General features: G+C 40.9%; 1 protein-coding gene across 1 annotated transcript in view; it reads left to right on the top strand.

Annotated features, from left to right (window-relative positions):
- Window positions 1-22983, top strand: part of STK39 (serine/threonine kinase 39) — a 301651-nt gene extending 278668 nt beyond the window's left edge. Inside the window, 2 exon segments of the mRNA XM_036858821.1 lie at window positions 9496-9560; window positions 21421-22983. Of these exon segments, the coding sequence (XP_036714716.1) occupies window positions 9496-9560; window positions 21421-21495 (140 nt within the window). The 3' untranslated portion in view covers window positions 21496-22983.
- Window positions 22984-23515: the final 532 nt, after the last annotated feature.

Here is a 23515-nt window from a genome sequence, read left to right as displayed (position 1 = left end):
AAAATGAGTACATACTCTATGACTCCAATGGAATGAAATTTTAGAAAATGCAAACAGCGCGTTTACCGTGACAGAAAACAGAATAGTGGTTTCCTGGAGAGAATAAAAAGAGGGGAAGGTGGGGAGAATTATAAAGGGTCTGAGGAAGTTTTGGAGTGTGACGAACATGTTCATTACCCTGCTTGTGGTGATAGTTTTACTGGCATATACATGTGTCAAAACTTACCACGTTGTACTCTTTAAATATGTGCAGTTTACTGTGTGTCAGTTATACTTCAGCAAGGCTGTTATAAAGAGAAACAAAAGGCCCCACCTCCAAGCTGCCTGCGTTAGTGTAAGAAAAGATGGTAGTAAGCATTTGGAACAGTGATTATTAAGGTTATAAAGGACATGACCCCATAAGAATCTGGTAAAAGCTAAACACCCTTTCTCCAGTAATGTGGTCACAAAATTTTGCCTACAATTTAGAGGGTTCCACGACTAAAAACCCCAGGCTAAGACACCTATCGAATTCTTCCTATTTTTGGAAGAACTAAAGCACTTCTCAACAACTGTGTCTCCTAAGCAATAATCCTCTTTTCTTTTCCAAAGCAAATAAATTAATTCTTACCGTCATCTCAGATGAATGTTGGGTGTTCTTGGCAAGCACGACTGTGAAGTTTAGCCGTTCTTCACAGTTAACTATAAACGTACTGGTACATTACCTCCACCAGCTGAAGGAGGCTGCAGTTTCATTGATTATAGCATTTCATTGCTTTCAAAATGAACAATAATAACATAATGCTTATTGGACACTTTCATTACCATGCTGTTGTCCAGTTCATAAAACTCTACCTTAGGCACAGTAAAGGAAATTCAGGATAAAAATATCAATTTTATTATTATATTTTAGAGGACACATTCAATACCAGCCACTTGAGCTATTCCATACTGTTTCAGACTTTCCCATTATGCCAAGATAATAGTAATAAACTGGAATTTGCCCAAACCTTAAGGAGGATGGCAAAGGTATTTCTGTTTCTTTTATATCCTGTAATCCCTTCCTGCTATATGTAAGTAACACTAATACTCAACTCTGTTTAAAATTTTGACCTCAAAGGTTGCTTGCCTATAGTACCTGGAACATTCCTAAAATCTCTTCTAACTACTGCTTTTTCTCATCATCCAGGATCCTAATTCTGAGCTAAATGCAAAGAAAAATGTCGTATGACACACTGATTGCCCCCCTTTCCTTGAATATTTTATTTATCATTTGTACTGTCTTAAAATTTCGTTAATGAAAACGCCTTCTAAGGTGATTGTACCATGTCTATCCGTGGATGGAGTCTTAAGGTTTCCCCGGGAAAAGACTCAGAGGCATAGGTTTGCATGCAGGTGGTTTTTCGAGGAGTGCTTTCACGATTGACATCTGTGAGGGAGTAAAGGAAGTAGAATTTTGCAGACGGAGGAATTAAAACTAGGATTCAACCACAGCCAAAGCCTCCGCTAATCCCATGAGGAGCTTTGGATCTGAGCTGACTCTTGCGATTGTCCTGCCTTGAGGCACCAGGGCCTTTCTGCTCTCGTGGGCAGTCACTGATGCGGGCTGCCTTTGGGGAGAGGGCAAAGACTCGGGGGGAGATCGTACTCTTTGGCAAAGGGAATTCCCAGAGAGGGGTGAAGAGTCATCAGCCGCCAATAACCCCCGCAGATGGGAGGACAGTTGCCTCATTCCTAACAAGAAGATCTGGACAGCACAAAATACTATTCACTCTGTTCTGCCCTGGCACCGCGTGGACCCACCTGGGAATCGTTCCTCCAGGAGTGCTTGGTCTCATTTCCTGGGGGAGAGCTGTAACAGGGAAGGTTAGTGCTGTGACTTTTAGTGCCCACTGTGGCAGCTGGTCTTGAGGTCGCAGCGATACTCACCATGTCCATCCTCTACTACCCACTGTAGATTTTCTTTGTCTGGGGACCCCCTGTGCTAGTCTGGCTGTTTTACCTGGCGAGTGACCTAGACTCTCCTCTCTGAAAAAAATGAATGGAAAACGGCCAATCTTGGTGGTTCCTTGTAGATGAAATGGGGTAGAGGTAGCAGAGATGAGAAGAAGTAAACCGTTGCACATCTGTATTAATGGCAAAACTGTCAGAAATTGCAGATGGATTAGAAGTAACAGATGAGAGAAATAGGTCAAGATAAATCCTGGGTTCCAGTTCAAGATGTTGACACAGGAGGATCCTGAACTCACCTCCTCCCCACAGACACACTGAATCTGTAGCTACCTGTGGAACAATTTCCTCTGAAAGAAACCCCAAAATTAGCTGAGCGACTGCTTCATATCAGGCAAATGAGAAAAATCCACATTGAAACGGGTAGAAGGGGTGGAGACACAATTTTGCCATGACCCACATTGGGAGGGGACTCAACTCCAAGCTTCTCCCTGAGGAGCAGAGGGTTTGAACCCCACACCTGGCACCCCAACTTTTAAGACCCACGCCTGAGAGATGAGCCCCCAGACCATCGAGCTTTGAAAGGCTAGTGTCCACAAGACACACAAGACTATAGTGGACTGAGAAACAGTTGTCAGAGGGCTTACGGGGACTCACCGTGGCTACAGCCAGGGCCCAGCATGTGGTGATGGATGTTAACTAGACCTGTTGTGGCGATCACTTCATAATATATACATACATCGAAATAATACCTTGTGCACCTGAAGCTAATATAGTATTATATGTCGATTGTATCTCAATGTTTTAAAAGATGGCTAATCTTTATTATAGTTGATTTACAATCTTGTGTTAATTTTTGCTGTACAGCAAAGTGATTCAGTTAAACATATATATATATATACATATATATATACGTATATATATATACGTATATATATATACATATATATGGAACACACACACACACACACACACATTCGTTTTATATTCTTTTCCATCATGGTTTATCACAGGATATTGAGTATAGTTCCCTGTTCTATACAGTAGGACCTTGTTGTTTATCCATTCTATATATAATAGTTTGCATCTGTTAATCCCAAACTCCCAGTCTATCTCTCTCCCACTCCACCCCCCATCCCTTGGCAACCACAAGTCTGTTTTCTATATCTGTGAGTCTGTTTCTGTTTTGTAGATAGGTTCATTTGTGCCATATTTTAGATTCTACATATAAGTGATATCATATGGTATTTGTCTTTCTCATTCTGACTTACTTAGTATGACAGTCTCTAAGTCCATCCATGTTGCTGCAAATGGCATTATTTTTTTTTTTTTTAGATTTTTATTGGCGTATAGTTGATTTACAATGTTGTGTTAGTTTCAGGTCTACAGCAAAGTGAATCAGTTATACATATATCCACTCTTTTTAGATTCTTTTCCAATATAGGCCATTATAGAATATTGAGTAGAGTTCCCTGTGCTATACAGCAGGTTCTTATTAGTTATCTATTTTATATATAGTAGTGTACATATGTCAGTCCCAATCTCCCAGTTTATCGCTCCCTCCCCTTATCCCCTGGTAACTATAAGTTTGTTTTCTACATCCATGACTCTACTTCTGTTTTGTAAATAAGTTCATTTGTACCCTTTTTTTTTTAGATTCCACATATAAGTGATATCATATATTTGTCTTTCTGTGTCTGACTTAACTTCACTCAGTATGACAATCTCTGGGTCCATCCATGTTGCTGCAGATGGCATTATTTTGTTCTTTTTTATGGCTGAGTAGTATTCCGTTGTGTATATGTACCACATCTTCTGTATCCATTCATCTGTCAATGGACATTTAGGTTGTTTCCATGTCTTGGCTCTTGTGAATAGTGCTGCTATGAACATAGGGGTGCATGTATCTTTCTGAATTACAGTTTTGTCCAGATATGTGCCCAGGAGTGGGATTGCTGGATCATATGGTAGTTCTATTTTTAGTTTTTCAAGGACCCTCCATACTGTTTTCCATAGTGGCTGCACCAGCTTACATTCCCACCAACAGTGTGGGAAGGTTCTCTTTTCTCCATACCCTTTCCAGGATTTGTTATTTGTAGACTTTTTGATGATGGCCATCCTGACTGGTGTGAGGTGGTACCTCAATGTAGTTTTGATTTGCATTTCTCTAATAATTAGTGATTAAGCATCTTTTCATGTGCCTGTTGATAGCCAGTCTTCAGAGTCATGATTGCCTAGGATACTCAGGATTCATTTGAGATGAGCCAAGAGTTAATTGATTTGCTTTGGGAAAATAAATTAGATTATTTTAGGAGACACATTTGTAGAATTTCTTCTAAGATATGAATAATTCTTCTATAAAAGGATATTAACCTGGGGTTTTTAGAATCTTAGAGCCCTCTATATTGACACTATGTGTCAGGCACTAGGAACATAGCAGTGAACACACAGACAAAGTTCCTGGACTCATCGGAGCTTATGTGCCTCGTGGGGGGGTGAGGTGGTAAGTGAAAAGCCATATCCAAAAATTCATAAATATATAGCATGTCTGGTGATGATAAGTGCTATGAAAAAAATTCTGGGTAAAGAAGTAGAGAGTGGAGCTGTGGAGGGGTGTTGATAGGGTAGCCAGAGACATGTGAGCAGCAACTTGGAAGGGAGAGCCATGGAGAAGCAGCGTTTCTGGCAGAGGGAATGGCAGGTTCAGAGGGTCTCGGGTGGAAGCCTGCTTTGAACACTCAAGGAGCAGCACAGAGGCTATTGTGGCTGGAGCAGGGGCAGCCAGAAAGAATGGTGAGGGATGAGGTCAGACATGGACCAGGAGACTTGCTCATTGTAGAGACTGTGGTTTTTACTCTGAGCTGCACAGCTGGCAGGGGGCTTTGAAAAGAGAAGTCACATGGTCTTATTATATGTTAGAAGGCTCATCTGACTGCTGGGTGGAGGCCAGACTTGAGGGACTGGGATGGGAGCAGGGAGACAATAGGTCATTGTACGAATCTCGACAGGATGATGGTGGCTATACTTGTGTCGTAGCAGTGCAGGTGGTGAGAAATCGTCAGTTTCTGTGTATGTGGATATATGTCACACACACACACATATATGTCAAAGGTAAACCTTTTGCAGAGGTGGATAAGATTTTGTCTGGGTTATCAAAGAGTTTAGTGGCGAAATCAGATCTGTAACAGATAATTTCAGCACACAGTGGTAGAGGTGTAGAGGAGAATGGGGGTCCCCGGGAGGTAGGTGAGGCTGGACCATAGAGGGTCTGTTGGACCACATTAAAAACTTGAGCTTTATCCCAGAGCTGATGGGAACAGTTAAACAGTATTACCTAAGGAGGCAACACGTTCCAATTTATGACTTAAATTCTCCAGGTAACTCAGGTGTGAGAAACAGGGCTCTTGAGAAGTTTAGACTGAAGGCAAGGAAACCAGTTAAGATTCACAATTGTCCAGGGTAGAGGCAATAAGCTAATGTTTATTATGTACTTGCTATAAATCAAACACTATTCTAAGAACTTTGTTATTGACTTAATCCTCGAAACAACGCTATCAGGTAGGCACCATTAATATCCACATTTTACAGATGCATAACTTCAAGCACAAAGAGGCTAAGGAAACTTGCCCAAGTTCACGGGGCCACACAGCTCTAACTAAGCAGGAGGATTGGAACACAGGCAGTCTGGCTGGAGAATTCAGGCTCTTGCACACCGTGCTTCACGGCATCTCCTGAAGATAAGCGCCAGAGATCAGGGGAAAATAAAAGGGCAAATCTCTTTTATTTTGCCCCAAACTGAATTGTTAATTAGCCATAATTTTGCATTAGTGTTATAGCGGTATCCATAAGAAACTCACTGTCCTAGCCTCTCCTTTTCTCCTTACTTAGAGCTTGGATTCTCTTTTGGCACCCATGTCTCTTTCTTTGCAATTTCATGCTGCCTTTCTGCACCAGTGCAACCTACAGGGTGTGTCTTTGAGTAAAACACATTGTGACGTTACCGTCGTCAGGTAATCCAAGTCTACGCTTTTGTCTTATCTCAGAATTTCTTACTAGGGGAATACATCAGCCTTGGGGTTCATTTGGTGTGCTTTTCCCCAAAGCTGTTGTTTGAGAAGAGCTCGAATTAAGTCACCTCCATGAGAACATCAGTACTATATGAGATTGTTGTGAAACATGCTGGTACGTAGGGAGAAAAGTGTATCTTTTGAATAATCACTCAGAATACAAACACAAACTGTAAATAGTCATTATCTAAATGTTACTTTTCCTAACTGTCAAAATGTGCAGAATTCGAGTAGTACAGGGAGACTGTAGAGAAAACAGCGTCTGGAGAATGCCTGACTTAGTTTGCCAGAGAAATGTCACCTCTGCTGCCTGGCCTCCGGTAGATTACCCCCGGGAGACTCTCATTTCCTTCTCTGTTTAGATCCAGGAGGGTATTGAGCATTAGCATCTTTTTCCATGTGGTTGTTAATGATATTATTACAGCTTCATAAAGGGCAGTACTTACAGTACATTAGGCCAAATGTGATCCAAAAGAGCAAATAGAGACTTCCAGCCCTGACAGAGATTCAAGCCTGAAGTGTGATGCAGGGACACAAAAATAGCAAGAAATAGACGGCTCACACAAAGGTATCATGTAGTCCCAGTGGTAGGGCAAGAGGGCCACAATCCCTGGGGCCTTAGTGAGTATCATCTGTGTCCTGTGTGGTCAAGAGACAGAGAAAGCACCGAGACCAAAGACAGTGGGCTGTGGAGGACGGAAGGGACAAGTTCAAGGAATAACACAGAGTCTGCATCAGAAACTAGGGGAATGAGTTTTATTTGGGAGAGCCAGGAGGGATCAGAAATGAGTTGATGGCCACTGAGTAAGCAGGGTTCAGAAGCCCCGTATTTTTTTTTTTTGGAAACTAGGGTATCTTAAAACATGAAGTTATCAGCATATACTTGAGGGGCTCTAAAGTAACAGCCAGCCCTAACCCAGCCCTTCCTTCTCAGTTCACGTTCCAGGTAAGGAGCGTTTTTATTTTAGAAATCCAGGTGCAGTCAGGAGAAGGCAGGAAACAGTGACACCCATCTTTTTTAATGAGCATTGCTACTAGAAGAGAAATTAGCATCACCCTGAATTTTATGTGGTGTCAGTTAAATGAAGGTATTTTGTAGCACTTTATAACAAATTAGAATCAACGAAATTGAAAATAAGCCTAGCACCTGGGATGAGTAATCAGGTAAGTGGCCAGTTTTGCTATTTTTGCTTTGAGCTGAAGACGGAATTTGAATTTCTAATGTCCCCCGAGGTGTAGGGTTCACAGTTGGGGACGTGGTTTCTGGGATGATTGTTTAAGATGCCAGCAGGTCATTGTTGCTCTCCAGGCTACAACTTGCTTGTAGCCATGTTCCTTGGAAATTGGCCCTACCGCAGATGCGTGTCCACTAGAGAGAGGGTTGTGAATTAGTGTAGGACGCAGCTCTGCTTTGGGTGGAACATTAGAGAGCAGACTGGAAATAGATGACCCAGAACAAGGCAGTAAATCATCCACATTTACAGGGAGACTCTAATGAAAGGACTGAAATTCATGTGAAGACTTTACAGCCACTCGTGAAAGCAGCCCAAATCCAAGGAACTATTAGAACACTTTTATGCTTTAAGAACAGGGTGACTCAGCTCAGTTGCTGCAATTTGCATATGGTCAGAATGCCCTGACACCATCAGTACTGGCTTTAGTGGGCAGAATTTTACAGCAGAGCTTTTCACTCCATGAGCCAATGTTTCTTGTGTAGATTACTAAATGATTTTAGTATCTGAGGTAAGTTCAGGAAACTGTGGAGGAGGTCGAAAGAACATTGAGGTTGGTGGCCCAGGATCTGTACATGATATGTGTAAGTTTGTTGTGTGGGCAAAAACAAGGGAGAGAAAAAGATAAGTGGGGGAGACGGGTGTTAACAAAAATGAAACTTTGTCTGTTACTCAGATTGGAAGTATTAAGAGGGCAACAGATGAAGATAAAATGGTGCTTGTAATTGTGGTTTATGAAGAGAAACAGGCCAGAGCTTCCCTGGTGGCACAGTGGCTAAGAGTCTGCCTGCCAATGCAGGGGACACGGGTTTGAGCCCTGGTCTGGGAAGATCCCACATTGCTTCAGAGCAACTAAGCCCGTGTGCCACAGCTACTGAGCCCATGTGCCACAACTACTGAAGCCCGCGCACCTAGAACCCGTGCTCTGCAACAAGAGAAGACACTGCAATGAGAAGCTCGCGCACTGCAGTGAAGAGTAGCCCCCGCTGGCTGCAACTAGAGAAAGCCCGCGTGCAGCAATGAAGACCCAACACAGCCAAAAATAAATAAATAAAATAAATTTTAAAAATTTTAAAAAAGAGAAACAGGCCATATTGAATATATAATTTTTTCCCTCCACAGCAGATGGATTAAATGAAACTAATCTGCCGAAAATTCTTGTGTCTAGGTTGTTTTCAGTCAACCTTAGAGAAAAATAAAATTTGCACAGATTTCTTTCTACTTACAAACTTCCTACTTGAAACACTTTTCTCAAAATATTTATATGTTTACTATTTTCTCTTAAATTGTTTTTTTTTTCCTTAAAATATTCAGATAACTTTTCAGATGCCTAATTACTGAAGCAGCAGGGGATTTTCCTCATGAAAAATAAAAATGATGAAGAGCCCCTCTCTCCTAATTTCTTCAATAGTAACTTTTCTTTCTTTGACCAATAGTACTTACCTGACGTTCAGGTTTGGACATGGAAAGAGGAAGGTGTTAAATTTCCATCAGCATCACCTGTTGAGGATTCTGTCATAAACAGGACCCTAAGCAAGAAAGGCTGACTTCTCTTTGAGAGCATCAAATACGTCATGGCACCACAGAGAGCAGGATGGGTCTCTGATGGATCTGGCCAATACTAAAAACATATCTGCACGATTGAGCTCCAAACGGACAGCCTCTAGTGCTTGACCCTGTTCAGCCAATTTCGGTGTTGCTCAAGGTGGCACTTCACTGCTGTGACAGATCATCGTGCTCTGAAAGCACTAAGACACATGCCTGAGTCGTAGAGGTTATCCACTATATTTTGTTGCTTTGATAAAAATGGGTGCAGAGAATTGAGTGAATTTATAGGGACAGGAGTTCAAAATGCTGACCTATTATTTCCAGAGAAATGGGTCATTGCGATACCCCTCCTCTTTGTTTTGTACTGCCCTCTCCTGGCTAATAGATCTCTTAATAATGAGTGTTGAGAAAAACCAGGTGGCGGAAACACTGGGGGCTACTATCATTTCTACTTTCCACTAGACAGTAATTTCTCATTTTATTGTAGAAAACGTGGGGTCAGTGTATAGTGATTAATTCAGATGTGCTGAAGATGTAGGTTGTGGTAGAAAACGTCTTTATGAGAGTAGTTTGGTCATTTATATGGACTTTGTAATGTCTGTGAAAGAAATGATTTTGCAGGTTATTGCATCATTAGTCAGATTTTCTGAATCATTGATGTGAAAATCCAGTTATTGGAAATAATTTGGATGCTTTTTCTCCATGTTTGTATTTTACAGTGGCTGCTAATTTACAGAAGATTGTAGATGATCCCAAAGCTTTAAAAACATTGACATTTAAGTTGGTAAGTGGAAAGTTATGGAACGAAGGTAAATATTTCACCATGCTGTGCCAACAAGGAATAATAATATCATTTAGTAACCTGTTCCGTAATTCTGCTGTTGGTTCTGGGGGGTGGGGATCCGTTTTTGCATTCGTCATTTGCCTGGTCAACATTTGGGAAGATTTTGTGGTGTTTTTTGTTTTGTTTTGTTTTTTAATTGGAATATAGTTGATCTACAGTGTTGTGTTAGTTTCAGGTATACAGCAAAGTGAATCAGTTATACGTATACATATATCTACTTTTTTTTTAGATTCTTTCCCCGTATAGGTCATGGCAGATTATTGAGTAGAGTTCCCTGTGCTATACAGTAGGTCCTTATCAGTTATCTATTTTATATATAGTAGTGTGTATATGTCAATCCCAATCTCCCAATTTATCCCTCCCTTCCCTTTCCCCCCGGATAACCATAAGTTTGTTTTCTACATCTGTGACACTGTTTTGTAAATAAGTTCATTTGTACCCTTTTTTTTTTTTGGATTCCACATATAAGCAGTATCATATGATATTTGTCTTTCTCTGTATGACTTACATCACTCAGTATGACAATCTCTAGGTCCATCCATGTTGCTGCAAATGGCATTATTTTGTTCTTTTTTATGGCTTGGGAACATTTTCTGATCATGACTGGAAAGTTCCTCTTCCATGAGCATAGCTTGTTCTTTTACCATCACATCTTTAATAAGAGTAGCCATTTGAGAAGTCTTGAAGTCTGTACCCTTTTGCTTCCAGTTTGTATGGCAACTTGACCATAAAGACAAAATTAAACTGAGTTCGAAGCAGCACTCTTAATAAAGCTTTCCTGAAGCAAAAGCCAAGTGGTTCTAACGTTTAAAAATTGAGGCCGATTGTTGTAGAAATGGTTTAAGTAATTGGAAGCGATTGTAGAACAGCCCTCTGAAGGCTAGTGAGCAAAGACATAACATTTTAACTCCACATTTCAAATCACAGTAACAGATTCTTGTGGAGAGTAGATATTCCAGCAGTTTTTCTGCACTAGCAGATTTTAAATGTAAGAACTAGGGTAGCCACAGAGATACAGATACTGAACATTCTGGGGTCCTTGTGAAACTAAGAGATTGTGATCATGGCCAGAAATGGAGAGAAGTCCAAGTAGTCGAAAGTGACGATTTTCCTGAAAGTTTTTGCAAGCAGGATGTTAAATGACTCATTTTTAAATTATGAATTAATCTTATCAAGGGCCAGTCTGGAATGCTGCAAGCAATTTAAGATCTAGATGACCAACACTTTGTTTTACACAACATACGTTGATGGTCTGTCTTCTTTATTTCTTGTGAAAATTTAATGGAAAATGTGCATGGCCAAAAAATGCTAAATGATTCGTTACAGTAAATGTTAACCTGGTGCTAATTAACTTTCTGGGTCTTGCTCATCTAAATTCAGATGGCCAGGCTGAGTGATAAAAGAAAAACACAGAGATTTTCACAGAAAGAATTTAGCTGAAGAAAATCATTTTGTTTTGATAACAAAAGAACATTTTAGTCAGACAAAGAGTGAGAAATTAACAAATTGGAAAATTCATCTTCTAGCTTGGGACTCCTCTGTCACCTCTATTATGTTTCTAATTCACCTGCATCTTCATAAACATGTTTCATTTATATGAGGATATATGGATGAGAAAGATGGCACCTCGTGTCTGCATTTCAAGCCAGTAGTAATGTTTCTTCATTTTTTTTATACTGCAAAAAAAGAAGTTACAACCTACCACCTCCTGAACATTTTCCAAATTTTGAACATGTAAACCTAGAGATAAGAGATTAAAACTTCTACGCTGGCTTATTCCCATTGTCTTTAAACTCGCCTACCTATAAAATAGGAGTAGCAACACCAGGCCTTCCATAATACTGAAGGTTTTGTAAAAACACACACTATACTGTCCCTAGATAAACTATACTGTCCCTGTGAAACTAGTTCCCTGGATTCCCTCTCTTCCTCATCCCCATTCTCAGCCCCCTAGTGGGATCCTCTTATCTTCCGAAACTGAGCTTCCTGCCTACAACTTGCCAGCCTCCAGCTCTGTTTACCACGCTGGGGCTCTAGCCCGCATAATTCTTCCTTAATTCCAAAGTGCCCCAAATACTCGACTGGCTCTCCACTGTCCTCTTCTGAAACTCAAACCCTGATCATGGCTAAAGGAAGTCCTCCCTGATCAGACTTCCTTTTAGGTCCTGCTCCACCTTTCTTTATCCCCCCATTCACTTTTTTTTTTTCCCCCTCCTTTGGGGAACATTCCTGGTGTATGACTTTATTTTTTTTTTAATTAATTAATTTATTTATTTTTGGCTGTGTTGGGTCTTCGTTTCTGTGCGAAGGCTTTCTCTAGTTATGGCAAGTGGGGGCCACTCTTCATCGCGGTGCACGGGCCTCTCACTATCGTGGCCTCTCTTGTTGCGGAGCACAGGCTCCAGACGCGCAGGCTCAGTAGTTGTGGCTCACGGGCCTAGTCGCTCCGCAGCATGTGGGATCTTCCCAGACCAGGGCTCGAACCCGTGTCCCCTGCATTGGCAGGCGGATTCTCAACCACTGCGCCACCAGGGAAGCCCCCCCCCATTCACTTTTTCCCCTAGTCCTCTCTCCTCCTATTTTCATCAGCTGACCCTTTGTATGTACTCTTCCCTAAAATACCCTTCTCTCCCAACTTCTCCAGGCCTGCTCTCTGTGTCACCAACACCTAGACACGTTCCAGTTTTCTGCTTTAATTTCACTTCTCCAACAAGCTTTTTCTGGCATCCGATCTTGGCCTCGGTGCTCCTCCTGTATTCCCTCCCCGAAAGGTGATATTATATTGAAATTGTGTAGAATCTTATTTGTGTCTCTAATAAGTCTAGAGGCTCCAAGCGGGCAGGGACTTCTGTTGGATTCCCTGCACGTAGTAGGGACTTGATCATAATTAATAAAATACATCAGGACACAAACCTCATTTAGGAAAATTTCTCTCAAAATGCCTTGGCCTTGCCTGCAGAAATAACAAGAATCACTACTGTTTCATGGGCATCCACCATTTGCAGGGCATTGCATGAGGTGTTTTACATACTTCATCTCAGTCAATTTAGTCCTCACGAATCCTCCAAGATGGTGATGTCACTGGGTCCATTTTATGTCTTGGGAATCAGAGGCTCTGTGAGGTTAACGTGCCCAGGATCAAGCAGTGCAGAAGCTGGGAATTCAACCCTGATCCAGCACCACGGCCCAGTGCTCAACAACTATTCAGTCTTACAGGCGGGACCTTGCAGCCTTATGGTTTTACAGGTTTCTGTTTGTGGATTCACCTTTTGGATGACTGGACACACTTACACTGGTTGAGACCAGATCTCCTCTGTACCTTAAGCAGAGTGAGTAATGTTGGCCTGTCTGGCGCAGGAGACCTGCAGGAGAAGCCGTGCAGGTTTTTCTTTCCCCTTATAGCTTGAGAATGTATTGTAATGTGTGGCATTCCCAGTAAATGGAAATTGATGGCTTTTCCCCCAGAGATAGTTCAAGATGTTAAATAAAGCCAAACTCAGGAGTGACCTTCTGTTTCTGTCAGTTAACTCTCCATCCATCCCTAGTTAAAACCTGAGAGGGTTTCTTTGTGGTTGTCAGTTGCCAGCCAGTTTGAGACCCATTTGACAGAGCTCATTTGAACTGCTCCTTGGCTTAATCTTCTGTAGGACACTAACATCCTGGTAAAACCACAGAGATCCAATTTGGTTATTTTATTGAAGACTAAAAGATCAAAGTGTTTCAGAAGCATTTTTCCTCCTAAGCTGCTACTGCGCATAGTTCTTTCATCTCTCAGCTGTTTATCATTTTAATCTCAGCACTTTCTTTGCTTTCTAAAGGAGAATGGAAGGGGCCTGAAAATTATCTAAAGAGTAGTAGTTAGTACTGTGGTTCTTCACCTGGCTGCACAATGGTTTCACTCAAGGAATGGTGGGGACACTTTAAAAAATTACGAATGCCTGGGTCCTGTTCCACATAGCCTAATTTAATTGTCCTTCGTGCAGCCTGGGCTGTGGGAACTTGGAAGGCGCCCCTGGTGATTCCAGTGTTTAGCCAAGGCTGGGAAGCATTCCATTTGTAGATGACTCCTTCTCCAATCTCTTTCCTCTCCCAGCTCCCACCGCAATTTAGAAATATTTGGCTCAGGCTTAAAAAGGTGTCTCTTATCTTGTATATCTGCTTATATAAGAAGGACAATGGCCTGAGGGGCAAGGATATTGGTTATTTAAAGAAGTACATGTACTTGTTTTTCTCCACCCAATGAGATCTTTAGCTTCCTTTGACAGATAAGATAATAAGTGAAGTATGATTTCCGTTGTTGACATGGCTGGGAGCCGGGAGATCAGTAAACCTTACCACTTTCAACAAAGTGGTTCAGGCATAGGGGGCATTTCAGCTCAAGTAGTATGTGCTTTGAGTTTGACATATCAGTATGGTTTTATTGTCGTAAGCCTCAAGGCAAGTCTTCATAAATGTTTTTTAAGTCATTTTTTAATTTGCTACCTTGCAGTTTTGTAAAGTGGGTAAGTCTTGCTGCTTTCAATGTGGAATTTTTGAAATGGTGTTAGTGAAAATATAAAATATTTAATTTGTCCTTGAAGAAAGAACACAAATTGTAAGTACAGTTGACCCTTGAACAGCATGGGTTTGAACTGCACAAATCCAGTTAGACACGAATTTTTTTCAGTAAACACCTACCACAGTACTCACAACCTGTGGTTAGTTGAATTCGCAGATACAGAGGAACCATGTTTAAGGAGGGCCAAATATAAGTTACATTTGGATTTTCGACTGCTTGGAGGGTTGGAACCCTCAACCCCTGCATTGTTCAAGGGTCAACTGCACATGTAATTAACATCCAGTTGGTACACATTTACATGAGCAGTATAGATTTTAGTTTCTGAAGTTTAATCACATATATTGCAGATAACTATACTTCAATTAAAAAATTGCTGATTTCCAATGTTGTGTTAATGTCTGCTGTACAGAAGAGTGATTCAGTTATACATATATATATACATTCTTTTTTAATATTCTTTTCCATTATGGTTTATCATAGGATATTGAATATAGTTCCCTGTGCTATTAGAGTAGGACATTGTTGTTTATCCATTCTATATATAAAAGCTCACATATGCTAACCCTAACCTCCCACTCCATCCCTCCCCCAACCCCTTCCCCGTTGGCAACCACCAGACTATTCTCTATGTCCGTGATTCTGTGTCTGTTTTGTAGGTAGGTTCATTTGTGTCATATTTTAGATTCCACATATAAGTGATATCATATGGTATTTGTCTTTCTCTTTCTGACTTACTTCACTTATTATGATCATCTCTAGTTGCATCCATGTTGCTGCAAATGGCATTATTTCATTCTTTTTTATGGCTGAGTAGTATTCCATTGTATGTATGTACCACATCTTCTTTATCCATTCATCTGTCAATGAATATTTAGGTTGTTACCATGTCTTGGCTATTGTGAATAGTGCTGCTATGAACATAGGGGTGCATGTATCTTTTTGGATTAGAGTTTTGTCCAGATATGTGCCCAGGAGTGGGGTTGCTGGATCGTATGGTAGCTCTGTTTTTAGTTTTCTGAGGATCCCCATACTGTTCTCCATAGTGGCTGTACCAACTTACATTCCCACCAGCAGTGCAAGAGGGTTCCCTTTTCTCCACACCCTCTCCAGCATGTTATTTGTAGACTTTTTAATGATGGCCATTCTGACTGGTGTGAGGTGTTACCTCATTGTATTATAGTTTTGATTTGCATTTCTCTAATAATTACTGATGGTGAGCAGCAGACAGCAATTTTATAAGCATTGGTAATTAATGACTAAAGAGCCTTATTTCTCGAGGCTGCACAACTAAGGCAACATTCCCCAAAGTACAGGTAAAGCCAGGACTGAAATGATATAAAAACTAGCTGAGAGTATTAACTTACTCCCCCTACTGAAACTGTCAGTTCAAGGAGGTCCATGTAGCAGCTGTCTCCTGTTCAGTCTGAAACAGTGGTTCTGCAAGTGTGGTCCCCAGATGGACAGTGTCAGCTTCACCTGGAAACTTGATAAAAATGTGAATTCTGGGGCCCCATCCCAGGCCTAAGGAATCAGAATGTCGGGGCACAGGAATCCATGTGTTAACACGCTCTCCACGTGATTCTGATGCTGAAGTTTGGGAACCCCCGTTCTAAAGGAAAGGGAGGTTCACACTTTGTGGAGCACCAGGGTAGAACAGAGGTTCTCAAACTCTGCTGAACCTTTGAATCACCTGAGGAGGTCAGAAACTCCCCAGGTGGTGAGGAATCCTTACCAAAGCACACCCAGGCTGGCGGTGGAGGGAACCCTTATGATCGATGCTGGACAACCGCATCTTCAACTCCTCCGCAGGATGTGGGCCACACCTGCTGGTGTGTCAGGAGGGATGGGGAAGTGGGGTCTTTCAGGAATCAGTACAGACAGACACTTGAGTGAGAGCAGTGGTGTTACACTATCATGCTACAGTCCTGATAACGGATACATTTTCCTTTGAAGCGGAGTTCTCAAAGTGAGGGTACTGAACTTCTGGGATTCCTTGAAACCATTTTAAGGGATCCTGAATGTCAAAACTTCTCATAACAATACTGAGGTGTTACTTGGCCTTTTCCATTGTGTTGACATTGGTGTAAAAGCCATTGTGGTTAAAGCCACTGATGTTGGCACAAATCAAGGCAGGAACATCAAGCCGTAGTAGTAGCCATCATCTTCAAAGCACTCATTCCATCGCTCAGTAAATAAATAAAATTTTAAGAAATAAGTGGAACTGGCTCAAGTCCCCACTTGAGAACACATCTTTTTAGTATGCTGTGTGATGAGATGGGAAGCATTTCTTCAGTACTGAAGCATGATGGTTGTCTCCAGGAAGAGCACTGCTGATTTGTTTGAGTTGTGAGCCCAACTAGCCATATTTTTTTCCATGGAGTATCACTTTTACTTGGAAGAACAACTGACAAACATTGGCTACTCAGACTAGGGATTTGGCAGACTTGTTTTTCAAAATGAACCAAGTAAGCCTGACACTTCAAGGAAAACAACTGACAATATTTGTTGTCAATCAATAAGAAATTTCAGATTTCAAGCAAAAACAGGATTTTAGAAAACTTGTATCTGGCATGGTAAGCTTGACAGAAACACCCCCCACCCGACCCCCAGTACTTAAAGGCATTTCTGATGAGATTGGTGATGGGTAATATTAATAAATATGATTTGTTGATATTGTTTAAGATGTCAACATTTGGAAGGTTTGCATAGCTCAGTGATGCTAAAACATCATACGCAGGTAACAGATCCATTCAAAGGTAAAATAGACCACTGTTTACTATAACAGAGTTATGAAAAGTTGAATGCGATGGTTTCACATTCTACATTGCAACTAAGCTTTAAGAAAATACCACTTGGCAGTCAGCCTCGCAGTGGTCCTCATGGCAGAGAGTGCAGTTGAGAGGAAGATCGGGCCTTCTTCCCTGGGCCCTCCAGGTCCTCCCGCCTCGGGGCCAGCAGGGGAGCTGAGGGACCCGGGGACAGAGACTCTGTGTCCCCTAGAGCCCTCTCGACGGCCACCCACTGGCTGGGCCCGGGCCTTGAAGCAGCAGCGAACCTCTCTCCCCCCTCCCACCTCCGCGATGTAATGACGGCGACTGTCTGCACGGCTCGTGGTCCATGGAGGCCTCAGCAACTGGAGTATATGGACACTGCCATTAAGGGCAACCAAATAGTTGATGAGGAGAAGGTTCTTTTTGTAGAAGCATTCAGCTAGCAAATAAGGAAGGAATGATTGATAGAATATCATCATTTTGCAGCCCCTGATGATGAATGAATGGATCTTGACAATGCTCACCATTGGCATTATGAAAAGACGTGCTCCTGAATAAAAAGGAACCTGAATCTGAAAAAAAAAAGAAAAAAGAAAATACCACTTGGCAAGTTTCAGCATAGTAACAAATGATATCCACAATTATCTGGAAAGGCTATTAAGATACTCTTCCCTTTTCCAAAACTACCTATTTGTGAAAGACTGGATTTTCTTTATTTACTTTAAGGAAAACAGAGCAATAGAGTGAATGCAGATGCAGGTGTAAGAATCCAGCCATCTTCTATTAAGCAAAACATTAAAGATTTGCAAAAATGGAAAAAGTAGTGCCACTCTTCTTAAATTTCTGTTTTGGGAAACTATGGTTATATATTTTGCATGAAGATTTTATTTATTAGCACGCAGTGGGTTTATTTCTATAATGTTTAATGAATCAGTAAATGAATACTTTAGAAATAAATAACTATTTTCTAAGACGGTCAGTACCATATAACCTACATAAACATGTTTTATGTTTTAAAATATATTTAGTACTTTACTAAAAATATTTTTTATTGAAATATAGTTGATTTCCAATTTTGTGTTAATTTCTGCTATACAGCAAAGTGATATATTCATTTTTTTTTAATATTCTTTTTCCATTATGGTTTATCATAGGATACTAAATAGTTCCCTGTGCTATACGGTAGGACCTTGTTGTTTCTCCATTTATATCTATAATAACTTTAACCTCAGCCTCCCACTCCATCCTTCCCCCAATCCCCTCCCCCTTGGCAACCATAAGTCTGTTCTCCATGTCCATGGGTTTGTTTCCGTTTTGCAGATAGGTTCATTTGTGTCATATTTTAGATTCCATGTAAATGATATCATATGTATTTGTCTTTCTCCTTCTGATTTACTTCACTTAGTACGATAATCTCTAGGTCCATCCATGTTGCTGCAAATGGCATTATGTCATTCTTTTTTATGGCTGAGTCAGTATTTCATTGTATATATGTACCACATCTTCTTTATCCATTCTGTCCATGGACATTTAGGTTCCATTTAGGTTGTTTCCATGTCTTGGCTGTTGTGAATAGTGCTATGAACATAGGGGTGCATGTATGTTTTTTGGATTCGTTTCGTCTGGATATATGCCCAGGAGTGAGACTGCTGGATCATATGGTAAATCTAGTTTTAGTTTTCTGAGGAACCTCCATAGTGGCTGCACCAACTTACATTCCCACCAACAGTGTGGGAGGGTTCCCTTTTCTCCCCACCCTCTCCAGCATTTGTTATTTTTAGACTTTTTAACGATGGCCATTCTGACTGGTGTGAGGTGGTGCCTCATTGTAGTTTTGATTTGCATTTCTCTAATAATTAGCAATTGAGCATCTTTTCGTGTGCCTGTTGGCCATCTGTATGTCTTCTTTGGAGAAATGTCTGTTTAGGTCTTCTGCCCATTTTTTGATTGGGTTGTTTGTTTCTTTGTTGTTGAGTTGTATGAGCTGTTTGTATATTTTGGAAATTAAGCCCTTGTCGGTGGCATTGTTTGTTTGCTTGCAAATATTTTCTCCCATTCTGTAGATTGTCTTTTCGTTTTGTTTATGGTTTCCTTTGCTGTGCAAAAGCTTGTAAGTTTGGTTCTGTCCCATTTGTTTATAAAAATAATTTTTTTAACATCTCTAAGTCGGTACAATAAATGTAACCCACAGAGACATAACTGTTTGGAGTTCTTGATAAAGTTTGAGAACTGCTGCATTAAGGGTTTCTGGTCACTTTTCTCTAGATTTTAGTATCATTTGCATGTTGCCCTCATGAGCATTTTGCAAGCCGCAAAGAGGCAAGGACTTGGCCTTAAGAGAGAGCTAGCAAGATAGTTGGAGGAGGGAGGGCTGAGTGCCTTGAAGCAAAGCCAAACCCCCTGGCCTGTGCCTCTTTGCCAGGAAACAAACAGAACATAGGATGGGACATGGGCCCCCTATGCCGTGTACCCACGTAATCACTGGTTTGACTACACATTCTCATGATAAATTCTCACTTCTATTACTCTTCACTGAAAGGATTTTAATGTTTTTATTTCTAGCCATTTTAACCTCCTGCTATTCACATTGACAAATTTCTGATGTAGCTTTCAAATGCACTGACGTGCTTCACACTTGCTAGTCTGACCTCTTTGTCAACGGCAGCAGCAATAGCTTGACCTCAGATATTTGTCAGTTGTCTACACAGATTGTCTCTGCCCACATCAGTGGGCTGAGCAAATGACGTTGTTAGCAATAGCGACAAGGAGAGAAGGGAAGGTTTAGGAAGATGATAGATCAAGAAACACAGGTAGGGCTTCCCTGGTGGCGCAGTGGTTGAGAATCTGCCTGCCAATGCAGGGGACACGGGTTCGAGCCCTGGTCTGGGAAGATCCCACATGCCGCGGAGCGACTAGGCCCGTGAGCCACAATTGCTGAGCCTGCGCGTCTGGAGCCTGTGCTCCACAAGAGAGGCCGCGATAATGAGAGGCCCGCGCACCGCGATGAAGAGTGGCCCCCACTTGCCGCAACTAGAGAAAGCCCTCGCACAGAAACGAAGACCCAACACAGCCATAAATAAATAAATAAATAGATAGATAGATAGATAGATAGAAACACAGGTAGTAGAAGGAGAAAATTGGTGGGGTGGTAAGCATTGCAGTATCAGTATGACTGCTTTGTTCACAGAGATAAGGAAAGAAGCACTTCTGACCTTTCTGCCCCTGGCAATGCCAACAATGGAAATTGTATTTTACCGAATATCTTATCTGTCAAGTGAAACTAGAGACATCTTAGACAGACACAAAGTATATTATTTAATTGTTAATATTCCTACTCTTTAGGCTATGGATTTCTTATTAAGCATAACTGCTCACATGGAGTGTTATTTTAAGGATAATTATTTTAAAATATTCAAGTTGTATGTTCTAATTAGCTGCTTATTTTAATTCTAATTAGCTGCTTATTTTAAAGCAAAATGCTGGGGTTGGCAAAGGGCTGGTTTCTCTACGGTGTTTTGGAGCAATGCTAAGCAGCTTCACTGTGATGATTTTGGAAACGGCTTCGTACCCTGGGAAACTAATTGTTTTGACAATAATTTAGCAGGCATTAGGCCAAGAAAAGGTTTGTATGGCCCTTTGGTAATTAATTGCCCATTCCCAGGCATTCAAACTTTCTTCACCCCACTCGTAGTACTTACATAATGTCCAGTTGTGATTTGTGTACTATAGAGTGAAGAGGCAACTTAGAATGGTGATCTGAGTACTCTGTGTGCGTGTGTAGGAGAGGGAGGTCAAAAAGAGGAGATTAAGTTGTGAATTAGGGCCAGTGAAAGCTTTGATGGGCAATGGCTTATTTGCAGTTTCTTTGGATTTTTGCAATGATAAAGTATTTGGCATGCTATAACTTGGTAATAAATATGTCCTAGATTATTATACGTTGCTTATGGAAAAAATAACTGTTATGTTACCTTTCCGTGTAAAAATTACGCACATTTAAACAACAGTTGTCTGTCATGAGCCGTTCCACTACTTGGTGACCACTTTTTTTTTTTGGCCAGTTTGACAAAGAAAGTGATTTTGATAAAAACCAAATTACCCTTGAGTGTGACCTGTTAGATCTCTTCTGCTCACTTTCATAATATTCTTTTAAAAGTAAAGCATATTTAAAAGCGTTTTACTTAGTTGTTGAGATTGTGTATGTACCTTCCGGGCAGTGCTGTGGTTCATCGGTGGTTCCAGTGGTGGTGGTTTCACGGGTAACAAATCCCTTCTGTTCTGGACGCCCAGATTCCTCAGGGTAGTTAGTTAGCACCCAGTAGTCACTGAAGAAAGTGATTCTTAGGATGTCTCCTGGAAGAGATGCGACACCTGGCCCCATGAAGACGGTGCTGGGATCCGCCGTCACACGAACAAGTCTGTAAAAAACCAGTAGCAACCAACCAGCACTGAGCATTTCTTTTTCCCTTTTCAGGCTTCTGGCTGTGATGGGTCGGAGATTCCCGACGAAGTGAAGCTGATTGGGTTTGCTCAGTTGAGTGTCAGCTGATGTCTGTCCCTTGATGTCACCCTGATCTGCCATGCCTCCCCCTCGCTGTGCCCTCCCCCCAACCTTTCCCTCCCCTGCCACTTCCTCCCACCCCCTAGCAAAAATCAGAGGATTGTGAAGAGGCCGGCTTCAACATAACGGGATAAAAAAAGAATTTTTTTAAACTTAACAACACTGAGTTCTGCTTTATTCTCTAGCAACCCACAGTATGAGAACAAGCAAACACCACAGCTGCACGACTGTTGCTCATTTTTCCAAAAGCTATTTAATATCCTCAGCAATCAATTCGGATCTCCCTTACGTGAAAAGAATCTGAAACACACTCAGGTGGTCCTATTTATTGGCAACAAAAGGAATTTTTTTCTATCAATCAGAAGCCTATTTCTTCTCTCATTGTTGTCCTTCCTTTCTGTTATAATACTTTATTGTACATCTGACAATACTGCCTCTTCTGTTGTATTTAGAAGTTAATATAAAATTAAGATTTATTAGCCGAACTTGAATTCTAGTTTTAAAACTGACTGTGAATTTTATTTTTCATATATTTATGCATTACACACCTTAGCTATAAGAAAGAAAAAACGTTTTTGATTATATATGCTTCTTGCAGTTACTCTCTTGTTATTTAAACAAAAAGTTTCAGGTCTATCTTTGGAGTATTTATAACTTGTGATTTTTGAAATGACTGACTGAATTAGGAACTAGGAGGCTTACTCTTTTGGTTTGCCTGAAAACCAGTCCACAAGCTGATTGATTGATTGTCTCTTGGGAGAGGGAGGTGCCTTGCAAAAACAAAAAAACAAAAAAACTTTCACATTAAGAATGTGCCTGAGGCTGCTTTACTCTGGAATATAGTCTCAGATCTAAAATTTCCTCTACATAAAGTGGCATATGTAAGTTTTGCTTCACTGGAACGTTTAGGATGCTCTATAAACCGTGACCATTCTATTAGATTGCTAATTATGTACCCACCTCTGATTTGACATCTCCTGAAGTGATTGATAGGATCTGTCGTTCCAAAGGTGATGATAAACTTGAAAATACCAGAATCCGTGTTTTACTTGAAATTCTGCAGAATACCCAGATGGAGTGAAAAATAATAGAAAGGGTTTTGTGCAATGACTAAAAGGTAAAACGCTGTTAAGTTTCAAGAATAAATACTTTCAACCCCGATAGCCCTCTGCTTGACTATACATTATGGAATAGTAAACCTTAGGATTTTCAAAATTGGAGTCTAAACTTTCAGGGAGGTGGCTCCCAGGTGGTAGCATTTGCTCTTTCCTAGCTAACCCTAGACATGGCAGCTCTTTAATGTACTTTAAAAAGCAAATATATATTACTAAGGAAAAAAAAGTTATTTATAATTGCCTTGTCATAATTGTTAAGGTGTTCTAGAGCCATTTGCATACAATTTAATGTAATTTCATTCCATTCTATTGTTTACACAACAATTATTACTCAAAGATGACTGCAAAGGTAAAAGGAAAATAAAAGTGTATTATTGCACAAAGAGGTAGTGTCACATTGTTTCATTCCTCCTCTAGGTAGTGTCTGCATTGCTGCAGTGATATTTAGCACTTTCATAAAATGCCTAGTGAGAATTAACTGGTGAAAAGTGCCCCGGAGGAAGACTAAGGCATCCATCAGGCATCTGTCCAGTCACAGAAAATCAAGTATGACAATTGCTTGATAAAAGAATGAAAGACAAACATTCACACTCCATGTAGACAGTCTGTCTTTAAATCAAAAAACCACAGGGCTGCAGGGGACAAGTGAGAAGAATTTCTTCCAACGGCTAAGGCAGGAGTGGTTATAGGACTTGTCCAGGGCCTTTCAGAGCTTCCTGCAGAGCTGGCCTCCTAGGGCCCTGGCTTCCTGACATCCACTGCACAACTTGTGGCCAAAAACAGTATAAGAAAAGACCCTCGTATTCTCAGAGTAAAACGTACATGAGGAACTGTAGAACTCTGTTTTGCAATATAGTAAAGAATAATGCTATATTTTCTTTATGCCCATATTC

Source organism: Balaenoptera musculus, chromosome 7, assembly GCF_009873245.2.
Source record: "Balaenoptera musculus isolate JJ_BM4_2016_0621 chromosome 7, mBalMus1.pri.v3, whole genome shotgun sequence".
Lineage (NCBI taxonomy): Eukaryota > Metazoa > Chordata > Mammalia > Artiodactyla > Balaenopteridae > Balaenoptera > Balaenoptera musculus.
Note: the sequence above shows the minus strand (reverse complement) of the source record. Positions and strands in the feature narration are given on the sequence as shown.